Source organism: Ischnura elegans, chromosome 8 (assembly GCF_921293095.1).
Source record: "Ischnura elegans chromosome 8, ioIscEleg1.1, whole genome shotgun sequence".
In the NCBI taxonomy this organism is placed as follows: domain Eukaryota; kingdom Metazoa; phylum Arthropoda; class Insecta; order Odonata; family Coenagrionidae; genus Ischnura; species Ischnura elegans.
The window spans coordinates 55777326-55803759 of NC_060253.1; the positions used below are offsets into that span (position 1 = coordinate 55777326).

Below are 26434 nucleotides of genomic sequence, written 5' to 3' on the forward strand. Positions count from 1 at the left end.
CTCAAGAACAGGGGTGTAGCTGAGACCTAAAGGACTGACCTGGACCCACCCATTGCTAACCTAAAGTTATATGTATTGGACTTTCGACCAGGTCAACCATACGGCTGCTGCAGAATGTAGTGAGGGAATGATGTAATCATAATTCCATTTCACCAGTTTTGAGGCTGAAGTTAACAAAGTGTGTTGCTTATAAATTATGTCAAATCAGGAATTTAATTTTTTTTAAGTCACAAATTCTCAACTAGCCAATAAAATGTAGAAAAATTTCTGTAAAATGGTCTTCAAAACCAGTCATAAGACTGGTTCCCAGTTTCAAGAGTTGACATTTCCCAATTTGCAATTGGCATGAATAAAAATATATTGGTGAGTGTGATAGCGCATAGGGGTCTGATGAATGTGTCCTCAGTTGAAATCTAAGTGAATTCTTTAGACTCTCCCAAATTAAAATCTTTGAAGTTTGAGGTGGTCCAAGAAAGTCTTGAAAGTATGATACATATGTACATAACCAGTTACAAACATTCCCCAGTTAATTCTGAAGTGAAAAATACCTTTGCCTTCACAGGCCAGCCTTCCCATTTCAGTACTGAGAGAATGGAAATAAAATAAAATACACTCAACATGACTGTATCAATGAGATTTAGAATAGTCATATTCTCAAGAGGGCATACAATTTAAAAAAAAGGAAAAGTTCACCCTATTCATAATAATAAAAGAAGAAAAAAAAACAAATTAAATCAAAGTAGCAAACCATAGGTAACTTTCTTCTAAAGAGAGAAGGCAACGAATAAGGCCAAAGACAAGTAGAATTGAAATATAACTACAGTGTTCAAAGGAGAAATAATCAGCAATTAGAAAACATAATATGGAGAAACTAGTGTAATAAGGTGCACTTTGTGATTCAAGAGAACTGAATTTAAGGCAGTAAAAACTAGAGAGAATAATCAGAAGCATCAGAAACCAAAAATGGGGCTGTTTACTGAAAATACCCCAAAGCATTAGCTGTACCATTAGAGCCAACAGCTTTCATGTCAGAAATAATCATAATTTAAAAAATTGCCGTCGCCAACAGTTATGCTGAAAAATTAATCGACGATTTACTGGCAGGCCAAAGGAAAAAAATTTTAATTAAGGATTTTTACTCCTCAACCACAAATGACAAAGGATCATGGCGACGCCTGAAGTATGTAGGACAACCCTCTATTAAAATAGGAAATTTTCTCAAAGAAATGAAATTCATCCGGCTTACTACAATAATAGGAATCTAAAAAGCTTGCTTCCACCCATCAAAGACTCCATAAACCCAGCCCTCCATAGTGGGGTTTACCAACTAAAATGCAGTGATTGTGACGCCAAATACGTGGGACAAACGGGGAGGAACCTAGTCATTAGAGGCGAAGAACACAGACGAGACTACATCAAGAAAATGGGGATGTCCCAGTTTGCCTCCCACCTCCTTGAACAAGGACATCAGGCGGATTTCACCCCGAAGCGCAACAATGTAGCGCTCTACAGACATCTCCTCTCCACCCCTTCCACTCTTCCCCCTTTTGGTATATAACCCACAACGACGCTACTTGAACTGCTAGTCCTATGAATATGATACAGTGTATCGAAACTAGTCAGGAAAATAAAGTTCCAAATTGAAGAAACAGCAAAGTTTTTCATTCACAAATCAGTAAGATGGATTTCTACAACGTGAAGGCCTCTACTATTCAGTGCATCAATACCCCAGAGAATATATCTAGATATAAAATAAGGGAGTCTTCAAAGGAAGGGAGGAGAAGAAAGCATTTTATAGAGCAACTGAAAATTTGTACACAAATAACTTTGGTAATTTTATTACAATGAATTTTCCTTGATATTATTTTGAATAGGTTATTAGCAGAAATAGCAGAAACAACTTTCAAGACATAAAAGAGAAATAGAAATAATATTGTTCGTATTATAATACTAACCTGATGGACAGTTACATGTTAAAGTATTTAAAAGACGTAAGAAATCTGAGAACAAAACAGTGGAGAGCATTGCAAAAGTGCCCAACTTGTGTAGCACATCTGGAAGTCCAATCCTCACAGCTTCGAATTTGACTGGCTGCAAAAAAAAAAAATTAAAAATATCATTAATTGCAAATAACTAGAAAACTGAATATTTCCGTTCACAACTGACAAAAGAAACAGAGGCAATGGCTTACATTAGCATCTCCTTGATTTGTCGCATCCTTATTCTTGTCCCCAAAGTCACCGGAATGAAGGAAGTTTGTTAAAACCCGGAAAAGCAGCTTCATATCTTTCATCCATTGCTTTGACTTCTTCAAACATGCCAGAAAAATATGTTGAAAATAAATATAAAATATTTCACAGCTGGAGAAAAATTGACTGAGTGAGTAACTGAATGGATATCTCAGCTTTTTCACGAGCAATGGGTAATTACATTTCAACTCAGATATACGTGAACACGAAAAACTGTTCCAAAATCTAGGTATATGTGCACCAGTCTTATGTAAGCATTTTAACTAGATACACTGAAGGTTTAAAATATGCAAAAATTGCACTAATTCAGGGCTGCGCGAGCAGGGATTTTATAGTTGGGTGAACTGAGAGAAAATTGAGAATTGGGACAAAGAGTCGATGCCAAGATCCGAACTGGAATTGGAACTGACAAAATAGTCTGATTAATGTTTCTGACATTATTTAGACAATTTTTTAGAAACTGGGCTCTTGTTCCAATTAGGAACTCAAATGTGAGTCCAGTACGGCCAAGCCTTATACACCCAAAGCTGGCCAACCTAGCCTAAAAGGTAGCAGCGAGTAATGTCCATGAAGAATGGTCGGCTCGTTTGTCTGTGGATGCCATGCATGACCAATTCTCTATCATTTTCAATAACAGGTTACAATAAAAATTATGTTGAAACAAGAGTTCAGTTCCCTTACAGACGGAATGCAATATGTACAGACATGTTATCGATAATAAGAATAACATCAGAAAACTCCTGAATTTTTTTTTAAGTTCCATGCATAATGACACATTTTTGGCATATAATTATGCCAACATATTCACAAAAAATTAGAGGCCAAGAAAGAATGTAAGAAAAAGTAGAAAATAATGGATGCATATATGCAAACAATTGCTGCCAAAGCATACCTGATTCTTGACTAATGCTGCTTTGGGAAGTTTTGGAAGAGTAAGCAAGGAGTCCTCGGTTTCCCTCAGCAAAATGGACGCATGCAACTGCCGACACTTGACAACCAATGTCTCTACCAACCCTGAAGCAAGGGCACACTGCTTTGCAGGGACAGACAAAGCCAGAACTGAGCTAAGGGCAACCGAGAGCTCTGCCGATAAAGACCTAATAAGAGATTAAAAAAACACAGTTTGTAGTTGCATAAAACCCTAGCATACAAATATAATTTCAAAAGGCTCACACACTCAAAAATGTTTTTGAAACATCATACGTAGTGAATTGATTACATAGTTCCTTAAAAAGAGCTCAAAAATCATTAATTTGGCAACTGCATAAAAACTCTATAAACATGCAGACAACAAATGAGAGTGAAATATAAAATGACATTCAACAACAAAAGGAATCTAATTAGTCTTGTTCCAGGATATAGTAAGATACTGTAATCTCAAATTATATATATGAGAGAAAAGTTATGCAGCAATGCTAGTCTGCTGTGGTGTCAAGTATGATTTTAGTGACTTCCTCATGAAAAGGGACAATAACATGGTTGAATTTGAGTGGAATGGTACAAGTTTAAACTGGAAAGGAAGAAACTTACAGCAAATAATCATTTGACTTGATTGGTATCTGAATATAGAATTCCGGATCATACTCTCTTGCTGATGCAGAAAAAGGTAGGATTTGAACATCTAAAAACGATTTTGTGCACATATTCCTCTAATATGCTACAGCATGAACATGTGATGATAGCATAATTTTTAGTAAACTTTCTCGCAACATTCACTGCAAAGAGAGATGGCTTGAGGGTTTAAAGCACATAATAATATACACCTAAGGAATAAGGGATCTAAGTTTGAATCCTGGTAATGAAAATGATTTTCTGGCATAAAATTTCTTCCTTCAGTATTTATATCTTTGCACTCACGCATGTGATTCTATACAAAATCACTTTTTTAACAGCATGTTATTGAAAGACATTTGAAAAGCACAGTAAACATTGAGTAGCTCAAAAAAGTGGAATTTCGATAAAAATAATAGCAAGTCAATACCTTTCTGTGTCATACAGAGCAATTAGGAGGTGCAGCACATCAAAGGCAAACTTTGATCTTAAGAATAAATCCTCCTGTTGCCCACTTCTCCGGAGCAGCTTTTGTGAAGATGATTCACTTCTCATCTCATGTTCCGTGCAGGGGCATTGAAATAGTTGTGATAATGGAGGTGAACTACTTCCTGGATGCTGAGAGGCATTAGGAATGTCTGCTTGTCTCATTGAATGCTGAAATGATTTCATAATAAAATATACACAATTTTCATCTTGCCTATGTAATGCTATTAATTATAAAAGGAAATATGTACACTACAATTTGTGGCTGTGATATATTCGGTTGTCATTGGTTCTTAGAATTATTGTGATATATTTAACTGTCCATACTTTTAGGAATCACTAAAAATTTGGAATTCACCCATTACTACATACTGATATATGTATATTGATAATCAAATAGTAAATAAAGTTCTAAATGCTTATATATTTGTAATTTTTTGCGCAGAATCTTATTCAACAGAGAGGTTTAATATCGAAAATGCATGTGCATGATATCATGATGATCAAATTAATGGGAATATTAACCTTCGTGATCCACTACTGGAAATTCATCGCCTTTTGATTATGCAAAGAGCAAGTGAAGATTATGAATTAATGTTTCAGTAAAAAAATACATTTGGTAGGGGCTGAAGGGACTAGGTACTTTTTTACACACCATGCCAATGGTGTGTAAAAATTGCCGTTTGAGAAAAATTTTACAACTTTTTCATGAATTCGTTAGAAGCATGTTTAGCTCTTTTGTTTCTCTTGTGTTTTTTTCCTCATGTTTTTGTTGCTCTCGTTTTTAGCTCTTTCATGGTATAAATAATTGCATTTAATACAGGTAGTTTCATGAAGTGTGGGAGAAAAAAGAACTATTCCAAAAACTTGAGGAGAAGATGGGACACTTTAGTTGGCCACATTATGAGGCATGATGGCAAGACAAAACAAGTGGAAACAAAGAAGGGGAAGGGATGACCCCGAATGAGTTGCATAGGACAGATTATGAGAAGAGATTCGTGAAAGTGGTTTTATTTTTTGATAAATTTCGTTTTAAAACTACATACAGTGCAACCTCGATATAACGACACCCCACGGTGCACTAATAAACACTCGCTATAGCGAATTGTCGCTTTACCGGAGGTGGAGCAAATAATAGCCAATACACCTGTTGCGAACTGATATACAGGAACAGGAGTGGTACGGCGACAGATAAACATCTATCAGATAAACGTAAGCATAAATCCAGACGAAAGGCGATGTTTTTTTTTGCATCACTAAATTTCCTTACTCAAACAACGACTAACTATTCAAACAATTTATAAGCGCCGCACTGAATAAAAATCATGGAATACATTGTTTCGTCAATCATTATGCCAATGCACAACCGACGAAGCCATTTTTCTATGCACTTAATTAGTTCATTTACGTGATCATTCTATTATTTTGGTATTTTCCACTGAAAATTCAAAAATTAACTGATAAAACAGTATCGTGGTTATTTAATGCCTCAAATGTTTCCATTGGTGTATGTTTATTGTTTCTGTACGTTAAGCGGCAGTGAAGTGAAATAACGCATTACATTTGTTTCTACAGGCGAAAACGGTGGAAGGTTGTATAAAGTTCCCACCTTGGAAGACCTTTTCTATCAAATAATGTAATATCTACATCATCTACCGTAAAAAGTTTGCTAAGCTTGAAAAATGATGTGATTAAAATTGCCGTTGTTGAAAAAAGTTTCTTTTTGAGTGTTACGCTTGCGACGTATTTGAAATAATACACCGAGTTTACCACTACACTGCAAACGAGAGTTAGCTCTTCTGTGAGTTCTTCCAGCGGCCACCAGGGGATGCTCGGCTACCCGCGTGACAAAAGAGAGCGCCAGTACGACTCCAACCACTGACGCGAATAGTTCACCCTTGTAAATCCGCAACGGAGAATAAATGCGTCCATCCGGACAATTCACGCTGAGTATCATTGCTTCGTACATCCTACATCATCGCTAAGGCGCACTACCTACCTTTAGAGGCATCATTGCAAGAAATACCTCATACTGCAAGGGTTTTGTCGAGGAGTTGTATGTAAAAAAAAGTTCCGTTTCGTCTATGTTATATGACGCGGGGAATACTTCTAAAGATACTTATGATCGGAGTCCTTTCTTCCACGACTTAGGGTTTACACCGGAGGCATCACCAGCAATTATGAGGGGAGATAACGCTTTGGTGCTTCGCATTAGTATAATCAACCTTCTGCACTCTTAAAATTCTCGATTCGCAATCTATCCCTGAAATATTCCACTTTAGGCTTGGGCGTAGCCCCTTTCTCAGAAGTTCCCGCAGATTTGAATGGGCAAAACCACCCGAACAAAGCTCCTTATAACTATCGTCTGCATTCCTTGGGCGCTTCTGTTTTTTTTTTAATTTTGCAGAGCGAATAGGAAGATAAATTAATTTCGACACTCTCATATTACTCCTTTATTTTTATTTTCCCGCTTAGACGTGTTTGGTGTTTTTTTGGTCATGGTGACTGCCATCAAATGCTTTCTATTCACGCAACTCACGGACGTGCGGGTATGCTGCCGACTGCTTTCTGCCGCCCGAGGAACAAAAGAAGATGAAGCATTCGCGAATGCTAATGCCACAATATTTTCACCAAAATTAACTACTTATTTATCGAACGACATTTTACCACATAAATTTGAGACTGAGCTCTCCATTAACTTCATTTCTAACAGATCGCTAGCAATTACAGAGGTTAAGGAGTCTTGATGAAAGTCTTCCGGCCATGAAACCCTCGCTATGGCGAGAGCCAGCACCAAAAGGGTCTCGTAAAAACGAATTTTTTAACACGCTTATTATAGGGTCAATTGACGGTGCATCGACTATGTCTCGTTATAGCGGGAGTGTCGCTATAGCCCGTACTCGCTTTAACGAGGTTCCACTGTATGTGATTTTGGTGCTATAGAAAATCTTGGTGGTGCTATTATAGTGTTAAACTTTTTGCACATTTCTAGGCATTTATTATTTTTTTGGTGCACATTTCACGACTGCTTCATACTTTTGCATTTGAATTTTACATAACATCAAATAGGATTTCAACAGTACCAAATTTTTGAGAAAACCAAAGGAAAGAAATGGTTCAAGGTACATATGTCAATGGTTCAAGCATTAATATAAAAGAGCGAGCAAGAAATGGTGCACCGTGAACCGTTACAATCAGAATGTGTTCTTGGCAAATACGATCGGCAGATGGCAAATCCCCACTACCCTTCATGTATGTACTTTCAGAGCCTTTCCCAAATTTTTGGATCATCAGGTTTCTTTATACCAATTCCAGCATTTAAAAATGCTTCAAAACAAGCCAATTGACCTTGGAATTGTAATGAAATAGATCGAATGATCGTCAGCAGCATTAAACAATGAAGGATTAGGCTTTAATAGAATATGACTCATTAGATGTGATTTTTTCGCTAATTCACCTATAATCGCAAAAAATGCAAAATTTCATTTTTAATAATTGATTTTGCGTTATTTCACAATATCGCGTCCTGCAAATTTCACAGATCTCTAGTTATGAGGGATGTAAAAGTGAAGAAATACGTATGTTGCTATGAAAAGGCTAGCAGATAAGGGAGAGGAATGGAGAACTGCATCAAACCAATCCTAGAACTAATGTAACTAATGAACTATGAACTAAAGGTAACTAATGAAGACAAGTTTCATGAAAGCACTTTGTTGAAAACTCATTCCTCAGGATACCCACCAATGAAGTGGTACTCAATGGCCTTGAACTACTGAAATTTAGGCACTATTTTATCACAAAAGCACTTACCTGAAGCTCAAATGCAGACAGAGCATTCAGAGAACATAGAGCAGAGCTTTTTAATTCTGGATCGCCTCCTGTGATTGAATAGTGAACTGCCCCCAAGAAGGTTAAATAATACCTCTCAGGAGCAATAACTGAATCATCGGCAGGAAATGATTTCCCTTGGTGATCAGTGAATGCCCCCAGTGAGGACGAAATGAAACCAAATACTTTCTTCCATACTTTAGTCCTCAGGTTCACCAAATTTGCTTCAGTTCCTATAAAAATAAGACAGGAAATTATTCTACATAACCAATCGAGATTATAAGGGCTAAGTTTTAACATGATTACATAAAAGATTGGAGGGGTAGATTAAATAGTAGGAAGTGTATAAACTGAACACAGATTTGATAAATATATCTATTGTCAGTTTTCAACAGGTTAAGGGGCTCACGACTAATGCTGGTTGAAGGAAAGAATTTTAAATGTAACAATTAATAAAATGCAGAGTTAAGCTATTGCTAATGGAAGTGAACTCACATGGAAGACAGTACATAAATGGCATCATCGCTGGAGGGCAAAAATAAGTAAAAAACCATCAAGAGCCCAATATTGAATGGAGACAATTATTATGAATGGGGTATACAAACTTATGAAGGTGTTATGGCTTTGGTCCAGGTGTTGGAAAGCGAAAGTAGTTGGATGGAAAACGAGAAAGACTGAGGGAAGTAAGGAATGACTGTGAGTGAGACTTAATGACACAGCTAAGGGTACTTATGTTTTTTATGTACATAAGTTAGTGATCATAGCTATTGCAGTAGACTCTCGTTAAAACAAACAAGGCTATTACGAAGTTCTTGTTATTGCGAAGCAATTCGTTGGTCCCGAAAAAAAGGCCTTTCCAATCTGAAGTAAAAGAAACCTCATTATAAATTTTAGTTATTATGAAATTACGAACCTCAATCCCGGTCCCAGCGGTTACAAAATGAACTTTATCACGAAGTTCCACAAAAAAGCAGCACTGTTTAGGTGGATATACACTTCCCTACGTTATCATCATTGATCTAGATTAAGTTCTCTTCTTGTACTGTGCCCAGGAGTGCCGATTTTGGTTCTTTCTTCAGTAGGAGATACTTCAATATCCACGCAACATCATATAATAAGCTTCATTCCCGTGGAATTATGGTGTCCCACTCATTAACGCTCGTATATTGGACGTACAATTACCGTATATGTCTGAATATAGTCCCCCCTTTTTTCCAAAAATGCCCAAGGTAAAAGTAAAGGGGGGGACTATATTCAAACGCATTTTTTTAACTTTTCCCAAAACTGATGCCTCAAAATTAGGGAGGGGGGGGACTATATTCAGAGGGGGACTATATTAGGAGAAATACGGTAGTCCTCTTCCTATGCACATTGGATTTACGAACTTTCAGAGATACAAGCATTCAAAAACTTCAAGCACGCCCGAAATTTCAAATTTGGTGCCTTTGGAGTTTTCCGACGTGACACGACATGGCATAGAGGAACTCGCACTTTGGGCATGATCTGAACAAAGTATCATTTAATCCGGTGTGAAGTCAGGAACTGTTCAGAGTTTTGCTCATTCTTTTTTCCCGTGGACAGCGATTTTTTTCGGCTCCGGCTACATTGCAAGGTAGATCAGTTCGTCAAAATCGTGAGTTAACGCACGATTGTGATGCAGTTTTGTATTCTGCAGGATAACAACTCTCCTCGATGCCTGGTATAGATTTAACAACTTATGAGCAAGGTCTTGGAATGCATCTTCCTCGAATATCAAGGACTTTTGCATAATTTAATTGCATATATTATACACTAGACTCTGAAGATTACAAGTGCGGGAGATTGAAGAGACAATAAATTTTTACAAAGTATGTTTTTTTTTCTTTTGATGATTCCTAATTGAAACGTTCATACAAACTTTGTTATTACGAACCTCCGGTTTTTCGATCCCGTGAACTTCGTAACAACAAGAGTCTACTGTATCAGTATTAAAAAAAAACCACCCATAGTTTTTATATATCAATGAATATATGAGTTAGAACTTACTGTATTTCTTAGAATCCAGAAGCATGAAAACCGAGGCCAAAGGGACAGGCTGAGGAAGTAAACTCACAAGTCGAGGATCCCACACCAAACACGATGCAAGAAGTGACAAAATTTCTGAATATAATCCCAGTGTTTCAATGTAAAGCCTTATTGCAACGTGATCATCTCCCTCTTGGGTAGGAATTGTCCCCAGACACCTTTAATTGAGTGAGAGAAATTAGCATAAAAAATACCTTGAATACAAAAGGGCCAGTTTTACAATTTCTGGTTAGCATAAAATGTAACTTGATATAGCCATAACCTTAAGTTGAGCGATTCACTGAAAGTAACTACACAGCAAATTAGCTCAGTATAAAGATCAGAAAAAGGGGTCTTAAATGGAAGAATTTGTCAACTTCGGTTCTCCAAATTCAAGTTTATATTCTTATGATGCATATTTTACAAAAAAGAACAAGAGATAGGATGGTCTCTTGCCTGTTTAAAATTTTCACCAAAATAGCCAAAATTGTTAAACTCCAATCAACTACAGAACAAGTTTGGAACTTTCAACAAAAATCTGAAAAAAAATCCCACATTTTGAATCGTGAAGACAACTTCTCTAATTGAAGTCTCCCAGAAATAAGAAAAAAAATGTTGATCACATCTAATGGGCCATGCTTACCCAAAAAGTCTTCGAAACAGGAAACCATTGCCTTCCCACATAGCAGAGGTTATTACTTGAGGTCTCAAAGCCAATATGTTCTGAAGTAGTTTACAGGCAGCTTGAACAAGACCAGGGGTAGACCATGACACACCCTTCTTTTCTCTCGATACTTCCTCTTCAGCAACTGCCTGAGATGGGGATACCAATTTCAAAAGAGAGCATCCAATAAATAGCTGTGACGCTACCAATCCAATCTCTTGGAAGAGTACACCTTCTTTCACCCAAGTGCTTAAAATCTCATCAGGTATCTGCAAATAAATTATAGGGAAAAAAACTAATTAGAAAGACTGAAATTCCGGCAAATAAAGTGAAACTAATAAAACACTACACAAGAAATTCAACGAAAGTAAGAGTGGGTTTGCAGAGGATTTTTCCAAAACAAATAAAATAATTTTATCTGTGTAAAGACTACAAAATATTTTACCTTTCCTGAAGCAGAAATTAGATTGGTCAGCAAAAGAGCAGCATGTTCTCGAACTAAATTACTCTCACATTGATCGAGGAAGAAGCTGGAAAGTAAATTACAGCAACACAAATATATTAAGCTTTCAAAAGCAAAAGTATTGAGTTGGGGTTTTGCAAATGAAGCAGAAAAAAATAATAGCACACCAAAATAATAGTTTTTACATTCAAAGAAGGTCTACTATAGACAACTACAGCAATTTGAACGACTGACAATAATGAAATTAGGCTTCATACTTGAGTATAAATAAAAGTATGCATTTCAAAACATGGGAGCAGTCCCTTTAACATTATTTCAAATAAATTACACTACATGATGTACATTAGATTCCAAACAAAAATGGTTTTACTAAAAAGTTTTACAGACTATGTACGCTTTAATAACTTCAATTGGAGCCACTAAACTAGAGACAGGTCAAATACTTTATATCCACATATGAATAGATCGTTTTTATGTCTGAATTTGTAATTGATCATTGTGTTCAACCATCACATACAGTCCGGCCGCCGAGAGTTGTCCGTTGACAGCTAGAAGGGGTAGGGGGCAATGCTGCCAGGTCAGAAAGGGAAACGCCCACCTCACATGTAAACAAAAGGGTTCCGTGAAGAAAGGAGCCGGAAGGGACGACGGGCATGAAAGGCCAACGGAAGAGTCGCGGTCAGCATTACCAGCATTACCTTTTCATCCTTTAATTTCCTACTACTCTGCCCTCACTGAGAAAAATAGCGATCACGCAAATATCACGTATTGCCCTCAAACGAACTGGTAATTGAAGTAAAATATAGAAAAATGCTGCTAATTTAAATGCCGGAGTGTAAATGATAACTCTAGGAAAAAAAACAATCATAGAAAGGACTCCAGTGAACCAAATGCAGTTTCTGATTTGACATTAAATAAAGCAAGTAATTTTCCTTCTATTCGTTTTATCCTATGCTTTTAAAACGCAACATAATTGAGAAATTGAAATACTTTCGCCGAAAGCGCTGAGAAGTTTTCGTGAAAAGCGTTGGAAAACACACACAGCAACACCACCACAGCAACGCCTACAGCACAGTGAACTAAGAACGCACGCAAGAGCAAAGAGACAATCTATGGAAAGTTTTGTTTTGGTGATTCAGGCTTATTTCAGTACTTCATACACATGTGACAACGTTGCTTGACTAGGCGAGGGTGTGAGGTGCGTTTGGGGGACAGCGATTGGCTGCAAACCGTTTTGGCAAAGGGTTCCCCACCCCTTCTTCAGAGCTGTCATCGGACAACTCTCGGCGGCCGGACTGTAGTAAGGGAAAGCATTCAGCTATCTCCTCAGTACATTTAATAATGACTTTCGCTTATTGTGGCTCACACATTAGATTTTTTAAAGGTATTTTTAACTTTTACTGATCGCACAATATACCTTAACATTTTATTACAAATTTAAAATGTTGATGAAAAAATATATCATCATAGATTAACAGAAAGGGTTTTTCTGGATAAATGAAAATGCGTATACAGTACACTCTTGATTATCCGGGCTAATGATGGGGAGAGACGGCACGAATAATCGGAAAACACGGATAATCCAAACTTTCACTTAAAAGTCTAGTAATGTTCATAATTTACGTAAAACAAACAATACAGTGAGTCCTCGTTCTACGTCACCCCGTTTAACGTCATTTCGCGATAACGTCACGAAAATTTTGAGATCGTCATTCGTTTATCGCACCTTTGCTTCGCGATAACGTCAAGTCTTTTAAATTTCGCGCGAGAAAAAAAAGCAAAGCGGCGGGCATTGCAGGTTGTTCGTTTTGAGGGCGGTAATACAGTCAGTCTAAACGAAGTGTAAAACGGTGTGTTTATTGTTGATTGCGATTGCGGTTTTAGCAAATTTTCTGCAAAATGAATTCTTAGGTAGGGGCGCAAGGTTTTACTTGACATAATGGTTTTCAGGAACCTAAAAAGTGATTTCAAGGAATTTTTCCGTGTAGAACTCTTGAGATTTTGTCGTCACTTTTTTCGCCGTGTTCACAATAATTTTGGTTCCTGTAACTGCGACGATGTTTCAGCGACGATGATGCCCAGGCGACGCTCGCCCGGGCGACCACCATAGCGAAGCCGAAAAGCAAATGTGGGAAGATACAAAAGTGGAGAAGGATTTACATCACTGCCGCTATTGTCGTCGATAAAGACAGGAACTCGTATTTATGCAATAGTTTGGCATTCCCACCATGAAAAATGCCCCAGATATGATGCGCTAAAATTTTTTCGTGTAGGAATTGTGAGGTCTAGGAGCCGATATTCACTTTTAACATTGTTTCTTATGGGATATTATGTTTCGTTTAACGTCATTTCGTTTATCGTCACATTTTTCAGGAACGCCAAGTGACGTTAAACGAGGACTCACTGTATATATTATTATTATTAATGCAGTTATTCTGTTTATGTAGAGTGCTTCCCGGACTCATTGAGAGCTTTCTTCGCCAGTTCGCAATCTTTTTAGCGGCGATAACATGGTTGACTAGTATTATTAATGCTCCATATATGGCATCACATCTGTGGCTGTGTGATCATGGATATAGAAAAGTGGTTTGCACGAATGCTTCTAAACCACTCCTCGACATCGGAAACTACACAGTCACGCACCACGCCATGTAGTCACATCTCGCACAAGTTGCCGGGTTGCAACTGATGCACGACGCGTTTCCGTGATCAAGGACTGTGGTCGTGCACGGCGAGGCTTGGAAAACAGGAACACCGTGATCCCGTGAATGCAGCCAGTGCGTGATCACTTCTGTTTTACGAAGGGGATTCCAATGCAAATAATAAGCCCAGAGTATCCTAGAATTAATAGAATTAATACCGTAATTCTGATGATTTTTCGTCCGATTTTTTTTTTAAAGACAGCGGAAAAAATTGAGCGAAAGTGAAAATCATGCACGGATAATCCGCAACCCAGATAAACCGCAGCTGGATAATCAGGAGTCTGCTGTATATATATTCATTTAAAGACATACAACATAAAGGCAGCACAAAGCAACATAAAATATGCTTTAAAAAGATTTAACTGATAACTTCAAGCTTAACTGCATGAAACCTTTCCATAATGGAAACTAAGTTTATTCTTCAGCTTTAAAAATCAGTTCTCAATGCAAAATGACAGTTCGTGAATAAAATTTAAAAAGAAACCCATGTTTTGCAAAGTGCTGGAAGCAAAAACAAAATTCCTAACATGAAAATTGAAAATAAAGAATAGCGTGAGCCAGTTTGGTTATCGTTTCCACCAATTTTTAAGTCTAGAACTGGAATCCAAACATAAAATCAAAGGAAATGGTATTAAAATAATTTGCATTAAGGCCCACTTGAAAAATTTTCACTTGCTGAGAATGATGGATTTGAATGAGAGCCCAGGATGATATGTTGTTTACGCACTTTTAATAACAAATTAGAGCATGACTAGTGCCACAATTAAATTTAACTCCATCATTATAATTATGAAGAGCCAAGGCAAGTAAATACACAATGCATCAAATTGGGTATTTATATTTACTTCAGTATTGGGTATATTAATTTCATTAAATCTTGGCCTAACTGAACATCATACCACAGCCTACTCAGAAAAGGGTCTCCAATAAAACATGACAAAAGTAAACAGCAATATATATGAGCTCCAGGAACAATAAGATTTTTTAGAGAAATTATATTCCTGGATCCTTTGCTGTCTTTCTTTCCCTACTTTACTATTTTGAAAAGAACTAGAACCCTGAATTCTCCAATCCTTAGGAAATATAGTATGATTTATTCATGGTATTGCAAATTTAGTAAAACTAAAGGTCCAATGTCATATGAAATATGTATGTATCTTGATGAGCTATTTTAGGCAGGTTAAAATAACAAAACAGATACATATAATCATAAATATATTTTGAAAATTTGCAATGAAAATGAAATAATGAAGAACTACACCTACAAACCTTATCAGAATTGGAACAGATAAAAAAGTGGAACCAGTACAGCTCTGCTTATCTATCCAAATAAAGACAGAAGTCAAAACGGATAATCGAAAGAGGTAGACTAGCCATTTATAATCATTTTCTCAGTAATTTTTAGCTACTTTGATTTCTGTGTCATGCTTAACCTGCATCTATCAGTGCCCATTCTATTAAAATGACAGTTATTTTGAAGAAAAGAAAAGAGAGAATAGAGAAAGGTAGACAAGTGAATGTTTGGGCTAACAGGCGAGGTGGAAGTAATAGGTGGATAATAATAATCCATAATTCAAGGTATATGGATATTAAGATATTAAATTGGCACAATCCTAATTAAAACTGAACAACATGCAAATACCTAAGTGCAGCACCCCACACTCCACCAGCAAAGCCACAAAGACCTTCCTCCAACAGCCTTAAGCCAAGAGGAGGCTCGCTAGTGGGCAGCTGACCACCACGATTCCTTTTACTGCCCTTTGTTGTGGAATTAACATGGGCGGGAGATGGAATTGCTACAATTCCACTGGCTAGTTGAAGAGCGGCTGCTCGCACAAACGGATCTCTGCTGGACCAGAGAGGAAGGAGCCAACTTTGTACACCGCCATGCCGACGCCCATGGAGATGGACCCTGCTATCACTTGTCCCGGCATTCATTAAAACTTTCGACCAGATCATCTCCCAATTCACCTGAAATGAAATGAGAGGGAGAAAATATTTACTGAAGTCAAACATTTTTACATCAGGATCAAATTGGAACAGAAGTTTACATTTTGTGGGGAACAGATTCAAGAAGGAAAAAATAATTTGAAAAATACAGCATTTTTTTGGACTTTAAACACAGAGCTTCATAGGTAACTTATTCTATATGAAAACTTAATTCTTCTTGAACTCTTACAAACTTATTCTCACACATATTTCTGTTTTTAAACTTATTTCACACTGATCAAAATCAATACTCCTCAAATTTAGAAACTTGAATAAAACCAAATAAATCTAACATAAATTTGATATGATGATTCACACTATACACTGGGAAAAACTCAATTTCTAGATTCATAACTGGTTTTGTCATAAAATTCGAAGCTCTCTCACCTGAGTTGACTTCTTGCACAGTTCCTGCATTCCAGAAAGAACATGATTGAGGCAGAGGAGTGCACTTCTGGTAATACTCAGACCCATGAATGAGCCCATGACTGGCATACTTTCTTCTGAGGGCATCTCACTGGAGAGACACATTCTCGTATCTTGAAAGCAATTGCTCCCCTGTCCCTGACCTTGAAAGTCATGTTTCGAATCTTCCGATGCCCACATTGGAAGGGATTGACCCCCATGCTGGAATGCAGTCAATAGTTCTATGAGGCCTGATATGAGTCCCTCCCAAATTGATTCCTGACCGACGGATCTCTTCTTGGTAACCGTTTCAGTGACCTTACACAAGCCATGGCACCAACCTGATGTTCCAGTCAACTGTACCAGGCATGAGAGTGCCCATTCCAAAAATGCTGCAAAGATAAGATGTGGAAAAATTGTGAGTTAATACAGGCCACTTGTAACATGCTATTTTTTGGATAAATGCTCATCTGGTAAGCACCTGAATCTCCAATATTTTGGGAGAAAAAATTTGGTCAAAGTAAGAGTAGATTAAATTCAACTCTGGATGGCAAGATAATACGGAATATGCTGTGGACATCAATGGAAGATTTTCTTATAAATTTCTACTTTGTAATTTAGGTTACAACTACATAGTTTCTCTAGAAAATGATGTGATGGCTTTGTGGCACCTCATAGCACCAATTCTTTCACCATATATGTACTTTCCACTAGATTAGGGAGTAAGAGTGGTGCACATCACTGAAATAAGTGATAAAATAAATGCATAACAAAGTGTACTTTAACAAGAAAATGTGCCACTATTGTCACAAATAAAACCACATTGAACCTATTGATTTACAGGAGGAGTGTTTTCATTTGCAAAGAAAATTCCATAATTCTTATGTTACTTATTCTCAATAGGGAGGAATATGCCTTACACATCCAAGTTAATCACTCAGCCACTAAAGACCAGCAACTGAGTATGAAAGGAGGGCACATTCCACCCGTGGAAGTGTGTAAGAGAGAGAGAAAAAAAAACATGGGTCGTGTGAGGGTTCATTCTGCTATGTTTTCCTTTGGCCTCAGTTGCACTAGAAAAACTACCATAGAGCAAATATTGTAGTACAATGACTCAGTCCTATGATAGGGCACTCGTCAGCTTAAATTTGCAAGTCAACAAATTATTCATCTCTCGGTATGTGCAAGCTTGTGGCACAGTGCGGTAGCCAGGAATTTTGCTCTGGGGAGCAGAAGTGGATCCAGGATTTCTCTCTGGAGGGGGGCAAAAGCAAGGCCATATCTAGGATTTTGTTCTCGGGGGGGGGGGGGGGGCACAAGGATACCTCGTAATACAAAACGAACGCAATTATAAAAGGACCGAATTAAAATCTTCCATATTTTTTAATGGTCTAGATCCGCCTATGCTAGGGAGGGGGAAATGGGTCCAAAACCAGGGTGGAAAGTTTTTGAAAAACAGGGTACTAAGAGGAGGATTTTTAATCATTAGAACACTTTTCATAATTAAAAAAAACTTTATTTGTAAAAGAAATCTTTTGTAAATTCGTGGTTTTTCAATATTTTGTTTTCTTTTATGAAGGAAAGAAATTGTGTTTTTATATTATGGGGGGAGGTCTGGACCCCCTGGATCTCCCCCCTCGCTATGCCACTGTTATGACACACTTGTAATTTTATGCTGGAGAGATTGTATCATTATCTAGCACTAGTTGGGTTAAATCGCCAGAAAGTCAAATTGATAGGTCTAAATTTCATGAGTCAAACTTAACTAGTGGAAAATTTTGAAATGAAAAGCAAAAGGTAGATAGTTTCACTTACCTAAGTCATAAAAACGTTCTGCATCACCAAATTGTAGGCTTTGGGCAATGAAGTTAATAGCATGAGCCCACCCAATTTCATGCTCTTCCCTACTGAGTCTTGTGCAACCTGCCACATCACGAATCAAGGATAAAACTTCTCGACAAACAGCTCGCCTAGAGGGACACCCGTCAAATGCCTGTTATAGAAAATCAAAAAAGAACAGAAAAACACATCAGCAACTCGAAAAAGAACCCACATATATGACTAGAAATTCATCATGATTCACCTTAAATGGAATTAATCCACATGAAATTTCAAAAATAAAAATCATAACACAAGAAAATACCAAATTATGCACCAATTCCGAGATTTTTAAAAACATTTTCCTCTGAAAATTCCAGCATTATGTATTAGCCTTTAACCAAAGGAAATGTACCACTGTTTAGAGAAGTATAGATAGTAAATATAAATCTGTGACAAGAGTAAGTAATGCAGGGAATCATGCATTTGTCACCCTTTCAAGATTTTAAACTGATGAAGATGTCAAATATGGCATTTGATACTGGGATGATCGTTTGGATTTGTATCATCTGCACTATATGGTGAAACGGCTGCCTCCATCAACTGGTTTCAGGTTGAATTGGCTCCCAAAATCCATAAAATATTTAATTTTTTTTTCTAATATTATAAATTTTAAAGGCACCTAAGGCATTTGAATCAGCAATCTTCAGATTTGACATTTAGTCTTTAGACTTGGTCAGAACTTAAATTACTACTAACTAAAATTCATACTTTAATGGCCGGAACACCAGCAAACCTGCCAAACTACCTCAGTGAAAACCCAAAAGAATCTATGGATCAACACAATGGAAACTTAAGTCATGAACGCTTACATATATACAATAGAGAGTGATTCAGCAATAGTGTAATTAAAAATTAAAAAAAACCTACTTCATTCCACAGAATTTAAATGTAACTAAACCAGTTTCAACCAAACTAAACACCATCACCAGGCCCAGAACTAGGATCATTGTCAGGGTAAAGATCAATTTACTGCCCCCCTCCCCTATTCCCTCACCACCCTCCTCCACCACTAAAATGATATATCCTTTTGCTATTTTTTTGAGATGCGACAGCTGTAATTACACACCATATGTTTGTTATTAAGAAGTTTTATTAATATTATGACGTGTTCCTGTCTCTTTCCCACTATCGTGTGAGTGTGTACCTTTCCTTTCATCCTTGTGTCCTCGTCCATTCCTTCCCCTGGTGAGTGGTGAGCTGCCCCAGTGCCATCTATTGGTTACTCTCGTGGGCCACAGCAAAGGGAGTTTTCTGTGTATAAACCCCCGCCAAAATCATGGTAAATCTAAGCGTCCTGGTAGCGCAACTGGTAGAGCACCTGGCCGGCAACCAGGAGGTTCTGGGTTCGAGTCCCAGTCAGGCCGCATTTTTACCCTCTGATTTCTGGCTTTTTTCCACCTACCACAGCACCGTTGTCCTCGTCCTTTTTCTATTCCATGTTCCTATCCCTTTCTTTCCTTACCTTTGAATTTATATGTATTGTTTAATAATTTATATATTCATAATTATCATTAAATAATAAAAAGTTAAATAGCTTTTTAAAATTTTGACACCCCCTTAAATCTGTTCCTGCCCTAGTTCTGGGCTTGACTATCACTACTTTCACCAATTTTTAGTCATAATGAGAAAAGATCATCACCAGAAAATGGTTGAAATTAAAGGAGTAACAATAAGGGTTTGAGGAATTAACTAAGTTTTTTTCCATTTTAAATAAGTCTAAATTTCCAAAGTTCATAGTTGACTATATTGTACCTAATTACAGTAAAACCTCTTTACATCATAATGGAGGGGACCAAAACTTGGGGAATTTGATGAGTGGAGGTTCACTATAGAGAGGTTTTAGTGATAGGCACCATTTTTTCATATCCCTTGGAAATGAAAGGCACTACTGTCTTTTAAACCATTATATTTATGTGTTTAAACACACATGCACGCATCAGTGAACAAATATTTATTCTTTAATAATTACAGAAAGTGAGCGGTATTGCATGATTTTTACCATGATTCGAGAGAAAGCGATGTGCGCTCTCTGAATTCAACAGTCACTTAAAATGATTAGGATAGTTGGATACCTTTTTTCCTATTTACTGTTAGGTATACTCTCATATTGAACAAAATTGCCACAACTAATGATTAACGTGAAAATTACAGCATAATAAGGTATATAAGAAAAAAAAGAGTGAAACATTTATTGCTGAAAATGTCATTCCATGTACATAATCGCGGCTGCATTAATGGTCTCTTGTTGTATTGGTACAATTTGCGGAGGTAGTTAGGCCGTCTCACGGGTATCTCCTTGGTATGATAAATGGAGGCTTTACGATATAAAGAGGTTCACTACAAAGAGGTTTGCCTATAAATTTACATGTAAATCAGACGGGACCGTAAGGGTGGTATGATGTATGGAGGTTTATGATGTAAAGAGGTTCACTACATAGAGGTTTTACTGTACAAACCTGTGTTGAGCAGACAGCATCAGGAAAAAGTGGAGGAGGCGGGTTGAAAGGACAAAGCAAAGGCTGAAGAGTTGCAGGATTTTGCAGAAGAGACTCCATCCAGCTACTCTTCTGCAGCGCACCGTTTTCTGTACCAAACATCTCACCGCTAGCAGGCCCACCCACCGCACTACAGAGAAACGTACATATCTGTACCAGCAACTCAGAATCCTGATGGCTGGCTGGACTTCGAGACAGGAAGCGTCCGAGAGTTGGGCTCCAAGGAAGAGGACTAGTTTCAGGATTTTTGAAGCCCAAAGCACCTGCAGATAGTATTCCATTCAAAATTATTAAGCTTTTATAAGCATTATTAACATGTTGCGTACCGAGGTATTTAAATTGCTAGGAACGCCGATTCTGGGTGGAGGTTTTGAGAATGGAAATATGTGCCTATTAGGGCGTAATGCCTTTGGTTTAAACATGGTTAAAAACCTACGGCCGTATTCATAGTTTCCTTAGTAAGTTACTAACGCCTAAGTAGCGTTCTAAGTAGTAGCATACTAGCAAAATGGTATTCATAGATCGTTAGTAAGGGCTACTAAGCCTAGTATGCTACTATCTTAGTAGCTGGTTCTTAGTCGCCCTCCGGCCTTGTTTAAGGGAGCTACTAAATATGGCGGACCGTTGTGGATGATCGAACTCCGGTTTTATTTGTATACTGTTATAGAGTTTTTATGCATTTGTGCCAAAATGGAATACGAGAATCCATTTTTCAAGTAAGGCAGGCAACGTATGTAGTGTGATTGTTGACAGGAATTGAAAGTTTTTCGTAGCTGCGAGGAAGCTACGACTTGCAGTGAACTTGTGCCTCTAGTGTAAGTGAACACAATTTGTACATTCAATGCGCCCCTAAGTGAATTGATTGCGTATAGACGATGAAGTAAAGAGTGAAGCGACAAGTGAAGTGATTTGTGAGTGTATGAGCTTCGACAAAATGATTTATTTCTTTCATACTGGTTTAACCATTTCGATCAAAGGTATCTACTAGCTGTTGCGAAGGGGATATGTTTTATATTTGAAGCAGTTGTTCTTTAGGGAATCAGGAAACGCTTATAAATTTTCATTCGTTTGAACGCTTTTAATTTGTGTTTGATTATATTACTTATTCTAGTCACTTTATCGTGAGCTTTCGGCAGTATTTACATTTCGCGTATTTCGTTGCGCTGTTGTTTTTGTTTTGGTTACGGTACGAGTGATAGTGGAGAGTGAGATTGGAAGTATGTTGATGTTACAATTTCTGGTTTAAAAATTTGTTTCAGCATATTTATTTCATTGTCCACGTAATGATAATGTGAAATAACATCAACTGATTCTGAATCATTAGTGATGAGTGGGAAGTGAGATGTGAAGAATTCTTTCGAAAGTCAACGAGTGCAAATTCTTTTGGTGTGTGCAGAGTGATTGGAAAACTGATTATCATTGTTTACTAGAGTCACGTTAAAGTGTTTTAAATTAAGTGTGAGTCAAGCTTTTCATTGAACCAGTTGATTCAGAATGTACGGATTATAAGTGTCATAAAGACAGCTCGTGAAATGTGAAGTGAAATGTTGTGTGCGTTGTAGTCCTATTTGTGATATGATCAGCAATAAATAGGTGAAACAAGTTACGTTAATTATGCTTTGTTTTTTACATTAACCACCTCTAGTAAACTATATGCCGTATATTTCCACACGCTGTCAATATTTGAAATATTTAAATGTAGCGAAGCAGATTGTTGTTTCCTTGACTAACACTTTAGGAGTTGCAAACATATGTTACTAATTGCTCGCACGTAGGTGTTTGTAACGTAATAAATGTGTGTTATTCACACATTTATCTCAACGTTATTTTCTTAACGTTTCATTTCTGCATTGCAAAAGTTTTCGTTTCTACTCCGACATTGAGGTGTATTTCTGCTTTCCGAATACAGATATGTATAATACTGACGTTGCTAGTTATGTTTTTCCATACTAATCACGCATACACTAATGGAAACAAATATCGGAAGTGCAAGAAATACGCAATTTATATGATCAATAAATATACGGCCGTTTGTAAAGCAATAACTGCATCTCAAACATACTAATGCTTCGGTATTACTCATAAATCTACCCTTTCCCAAAGGTATTGCATAATTTTTGTGTACAGCAATCAAAAAATATGTCTGAGATGCGATATCACATCGAATTATCCATTATGAAGGAAAAATTTCAATGCATTTTGCTGAATCAATTTCTTTTGTTTGATAATGTTACGAATTTTGCGCGCCGCGGAGGAGTCAGATGCAGTGTTGTCAAGCGTAGCCTAGCGGGTTGAACCCAAATCGCTACCGAGTATCGGCTGCCGAGCTGGCTAGTAGCATACTAAGTTAGTAGCTCTTAATAGCTCACGTAATACAATCCATGAATACCATATCTTAGTAGGCGACTAAAAGGTCTTAGTAGCCGACTAAGTTAGTCGCCCTACTAGCGTGTTTTAGCGGAAATCTATGAATACGGCCGCTAATGTTTAGAATATAACTTTACCCAATCAAACGTTATGATGCATCAATTCATTATGAATAACGAACAACAACTGAAAACGTACTAAAGATTACGTATTGTACGCTTTAAAATTGTTTAGGTTGACGCGTCTAAATGACGAGAATCTTCATCATCCGTCCGGAACGTTCAGGAAAAAAATGACGAGAATTCTCGCCAACCGTACGCAACGTGTTAACCCTTTTAGTGCGGCGCGACGATATATCGGCTATTACCGCTCGGCTGAAAAGTGTGGCGAACCGATATATCGGCTTTTGCGTTATTGTTGCTAAATTTGAGGACATTGAAATAAAAAAAACTTATGTATCAGAAAACGTATAAAAATGTTGCGATTATTGTCCAATTTAATCTCATTAATTATAAAAAACGCTTAAAGATATCTAAAAAATTAACTACATATATAATGTTTATTTTTCCTAGTTGCTACATTTTATTAAAATACCCTCCGCATTTTTCGACTGTACCCCGGGTAGAAGGATAGCACTAAAAGGGTTAAAATAACTATGCATACAGTAAACTTATAACCATATCATAACTCATTACAATAAGTATAGAAAAGATAGAATACATTTTTGATTACCCACTGCCTAAAGTGACGAATTCGTGACCTAACTTATCAAGCCATCAATTCAATGAAAATGTGCTTGTAAGGAGAAAATTATGATTTGGATGCTCATACTCTCCTACCCAATGATTATACATGAAAATAGCGCCACTATGACCAAAAATTACCAAAATAATGAAAATTTTGTGGCTTTTCTCAAAATTTCAGAACTTTCCAAAAAAAAAAATACAACAGAAGACATTAATCAACAGGGGAAAAATTTTCACGTACAATACCTGCACCAGCTGGAAAAATTTTAACTGACAAATGATGATATACTCCGAGAAAAAATTGGTGAAACAAAGCACACCAAGTGCCCGCCGCAAGACAGACACACTTATATCCACGACAATGGTCTATGCCAAGTCTATATGGTTTGCATATGTAACCCTAAATAATAACTTCAGATATACTTCAAGCTTTGCTTGTTATGTATGGTTTTTAGAACCATAAAAAATAAAAATAAATACAATTTGGTCACAAAACTTTAAATCTGAAATTCCCTGAACCCTCCAGACGTACAAGTCTAGTTTAAAATATTTAAAAATTGTTTGATAATTCCTACTTATTTAATTTTATAGAATATTCATCTTATGATATGACATAAATATGTAGTCTTATGATTAAAAAGATAAACCCTAAAGTAATTTATGTAAAATTATGTTACACCTTTTATGAATTTGAAGTTATTGATCCACATCTTAAAGACATATTGGGAATGGAATACTCAGGTAAACATTAATGTTTCATGATGAAGAACATAACCATTTTAATTTTACATGAAAAATGATCTTTCAAAATTATTTTTCATTTTTCCACAACAATGACCACCTGGCAAAATTATTTTCAACAGGGGGTCATCTTTCTGATGCAGTTGACTGCCCAGCAATAGAAAATCGCTAATGACAGGCAACAGCATCCAACCATGAAAAATAAAAGGTAGGTAAGCAAGATATAAAGATAAAATGGATTGATCATGAAAGTAATGAGGAAGTGCTAAGAAGAATGAGAGAAAAGAGAAGCCTCCTGAAAACCTTAAGCAGAAGACGGGACAACTTTGTTGGCCACATTTTGAGGCATGATGGCCTGATGAAGACAATCGTTGAAGGACAAGTGGAAGAGAAGAAGGGCAAGAGGTGGCTCCAAGTGAGTTACATAGGACAGGTTAAAAAAGAATGTAAAAGAGAATAAATACATCGCTATGAAAAGGCTAGCGGAGAGGAGAGAGGAATGGAGAGCTGTGTCAAACCAATCTTGGGATTGTTGACAAATGATGATAATGATAAAGCAAAATATAAAGATACTTACCATCTTGACTTATGGATTCATTCCAAAGGGACAAGTAACCTTTTAACATACACAGGGAACACTCCACTGAAGCATGAGAAGTTGCATTCTGTATCTGAAACAGAAGAGAGCGGCAGGAGCCAATTATGTCCGTGGCCTTCAGGTCGTTCACTTCCGACGAGGACATCTTCAAGAGGGGAGGGAAGGCACAGGATAGCCTGAAATCCACTTCATCTTTCGGCACAAGAGAGCCGATCTTCTTCCTCCCACCAGAGCAGACCAACTCTTCGCTGCCAAACCACTCCCAGCTTCCGTGGAGGCGCACCAGTCCCTGCCAAGGGAGACTGTCTCTTGGCTTTGATTTTCCTCCAATAATACTCCAATCTACGCACTCCCCTGGAATCAATGCTTCTCGTTCACCCATCAACTGCGGGCTGAGAGGACTGGAGGATGTGTGGTGACTGTGACGCCAGTGGGTGGCACTCGAGAAGGGGAAAACCATCCGCTGAACGATTATAAGCGGGAGGGAGATGCTCTTCAAGGATGTCACTGAGTCCCGTGCACTCAACATCAAAGTGGATGGTAAAGGTGACATAGTGGAAGGGCTTGGAGTCAGGATGAGGATGTAGTTGGAGAAGAGCAGCAAGCACAAGAGATGTCCTGCATCACTGCGGAATCCTTCCTCCGCATAGAAAAGGATGGTAGCTGCAAGTTATTTACAGAGAAAAATCAAAGCTCATGGACTATGATGAATATAAGAATGTCAAAACTGTAGAGTTATAGGGATTTAATACTACATACCCCGGAGAATACAATGGTATACCACTTCCGCACCCGTAAGCTCTTTGCGAATATTTGGATTCCAGTGGACAATGTGTTTCAAAATTGCTATTGCAGGGACTGCACATTCTGGGTAGTTTTCATAGTCAACCTCAACCTTCAATGCAAGAATATATTATGTAAAATAGCCAACAAAATATATAATGGCGGGATTTAAATTTTAGAAATGGATAAGAAGAAGCTACAGCAAATTCAATTAACAATAATATACATTGGAAGCTTTATTTAACAAGAAATCATAATCCCCAGAAAATCTTTCACTATATCCTGCAAAACTCACATCAGAGGGTGAAGGATGAAACCCCTTAATTCCCATACATATTCACCTTTACTTGCCGCTTTTCTTACGTATCACTGCAATTTCACAGAGGAAAAAGATCAGGTTTGCCTGAACTTTCATATTTTTACATAATTGTGCAAATAAAATA

The 26434-nt window shown here is 37.3% G+C and overlaps 1 protein-coding gene across 2 annotated transcripts in view; it reads right to left on the reverse strand.

Annotated features, from left to right (window-relative positions):
* LOC124164183 (rotatin) overlaps window positions 1-26434 on the reverse strand; it is a 46158-nt gene that overhangs the window by 6709 nt on the left and 13015 nt on the right. Inside the window, exons 10-23 of one of the 2 annotated variants that reach the window (XM_046541391.1) lie at window positions 25968-26103; window positions 25188-25871; window positions 20718-21019; window positions 18196-18373; window positions 16363-16772; window positions 15629-15957; window positions 11267-11351; window positions 10801-11090; window positions 10140-10336; window positions 8097-8347; window positions 4231-4457; window positions 3142-3346; window positions 2192-2305; window positions 1956-2091 (exon numbers count right to left, since the gene is read on the reverse strand). In XM_046541391.1, the coding sequence (XP_046397347.1) occupies window positions 1956-2091; window positions 2192-2305; window positions 3142-3346; window positions 4231-4457; window positions 8097-8347; window positions 10140-10336; window positions 10801-11090; window positions 11267-11351; window positions 15629-15957; window positions 16363-16772; window positions 18196-18373; window positions 20718-21019; window positions 25188-25871; window positions 25968-26103 (3544 nt within the window). Of the gene's footprint in view, window positions 1-1955; window positions 2092-2191; window positions 2309-3141; window positions 3347-4230; window positions 4458-8096; window positions 8348-10139; window positions 10337-10800; window positions 11091-11266; window positions 11352-15628; window positions 15958-16362; window positions 16773-18195; window positions 18374-20717; window positions 21020-25187; window positions 25872-25967; window positions 26104-26434 lie in introns of both variants that reach the window. The other variant, XM_046541390.1, reaches the window with a different exon arrangement.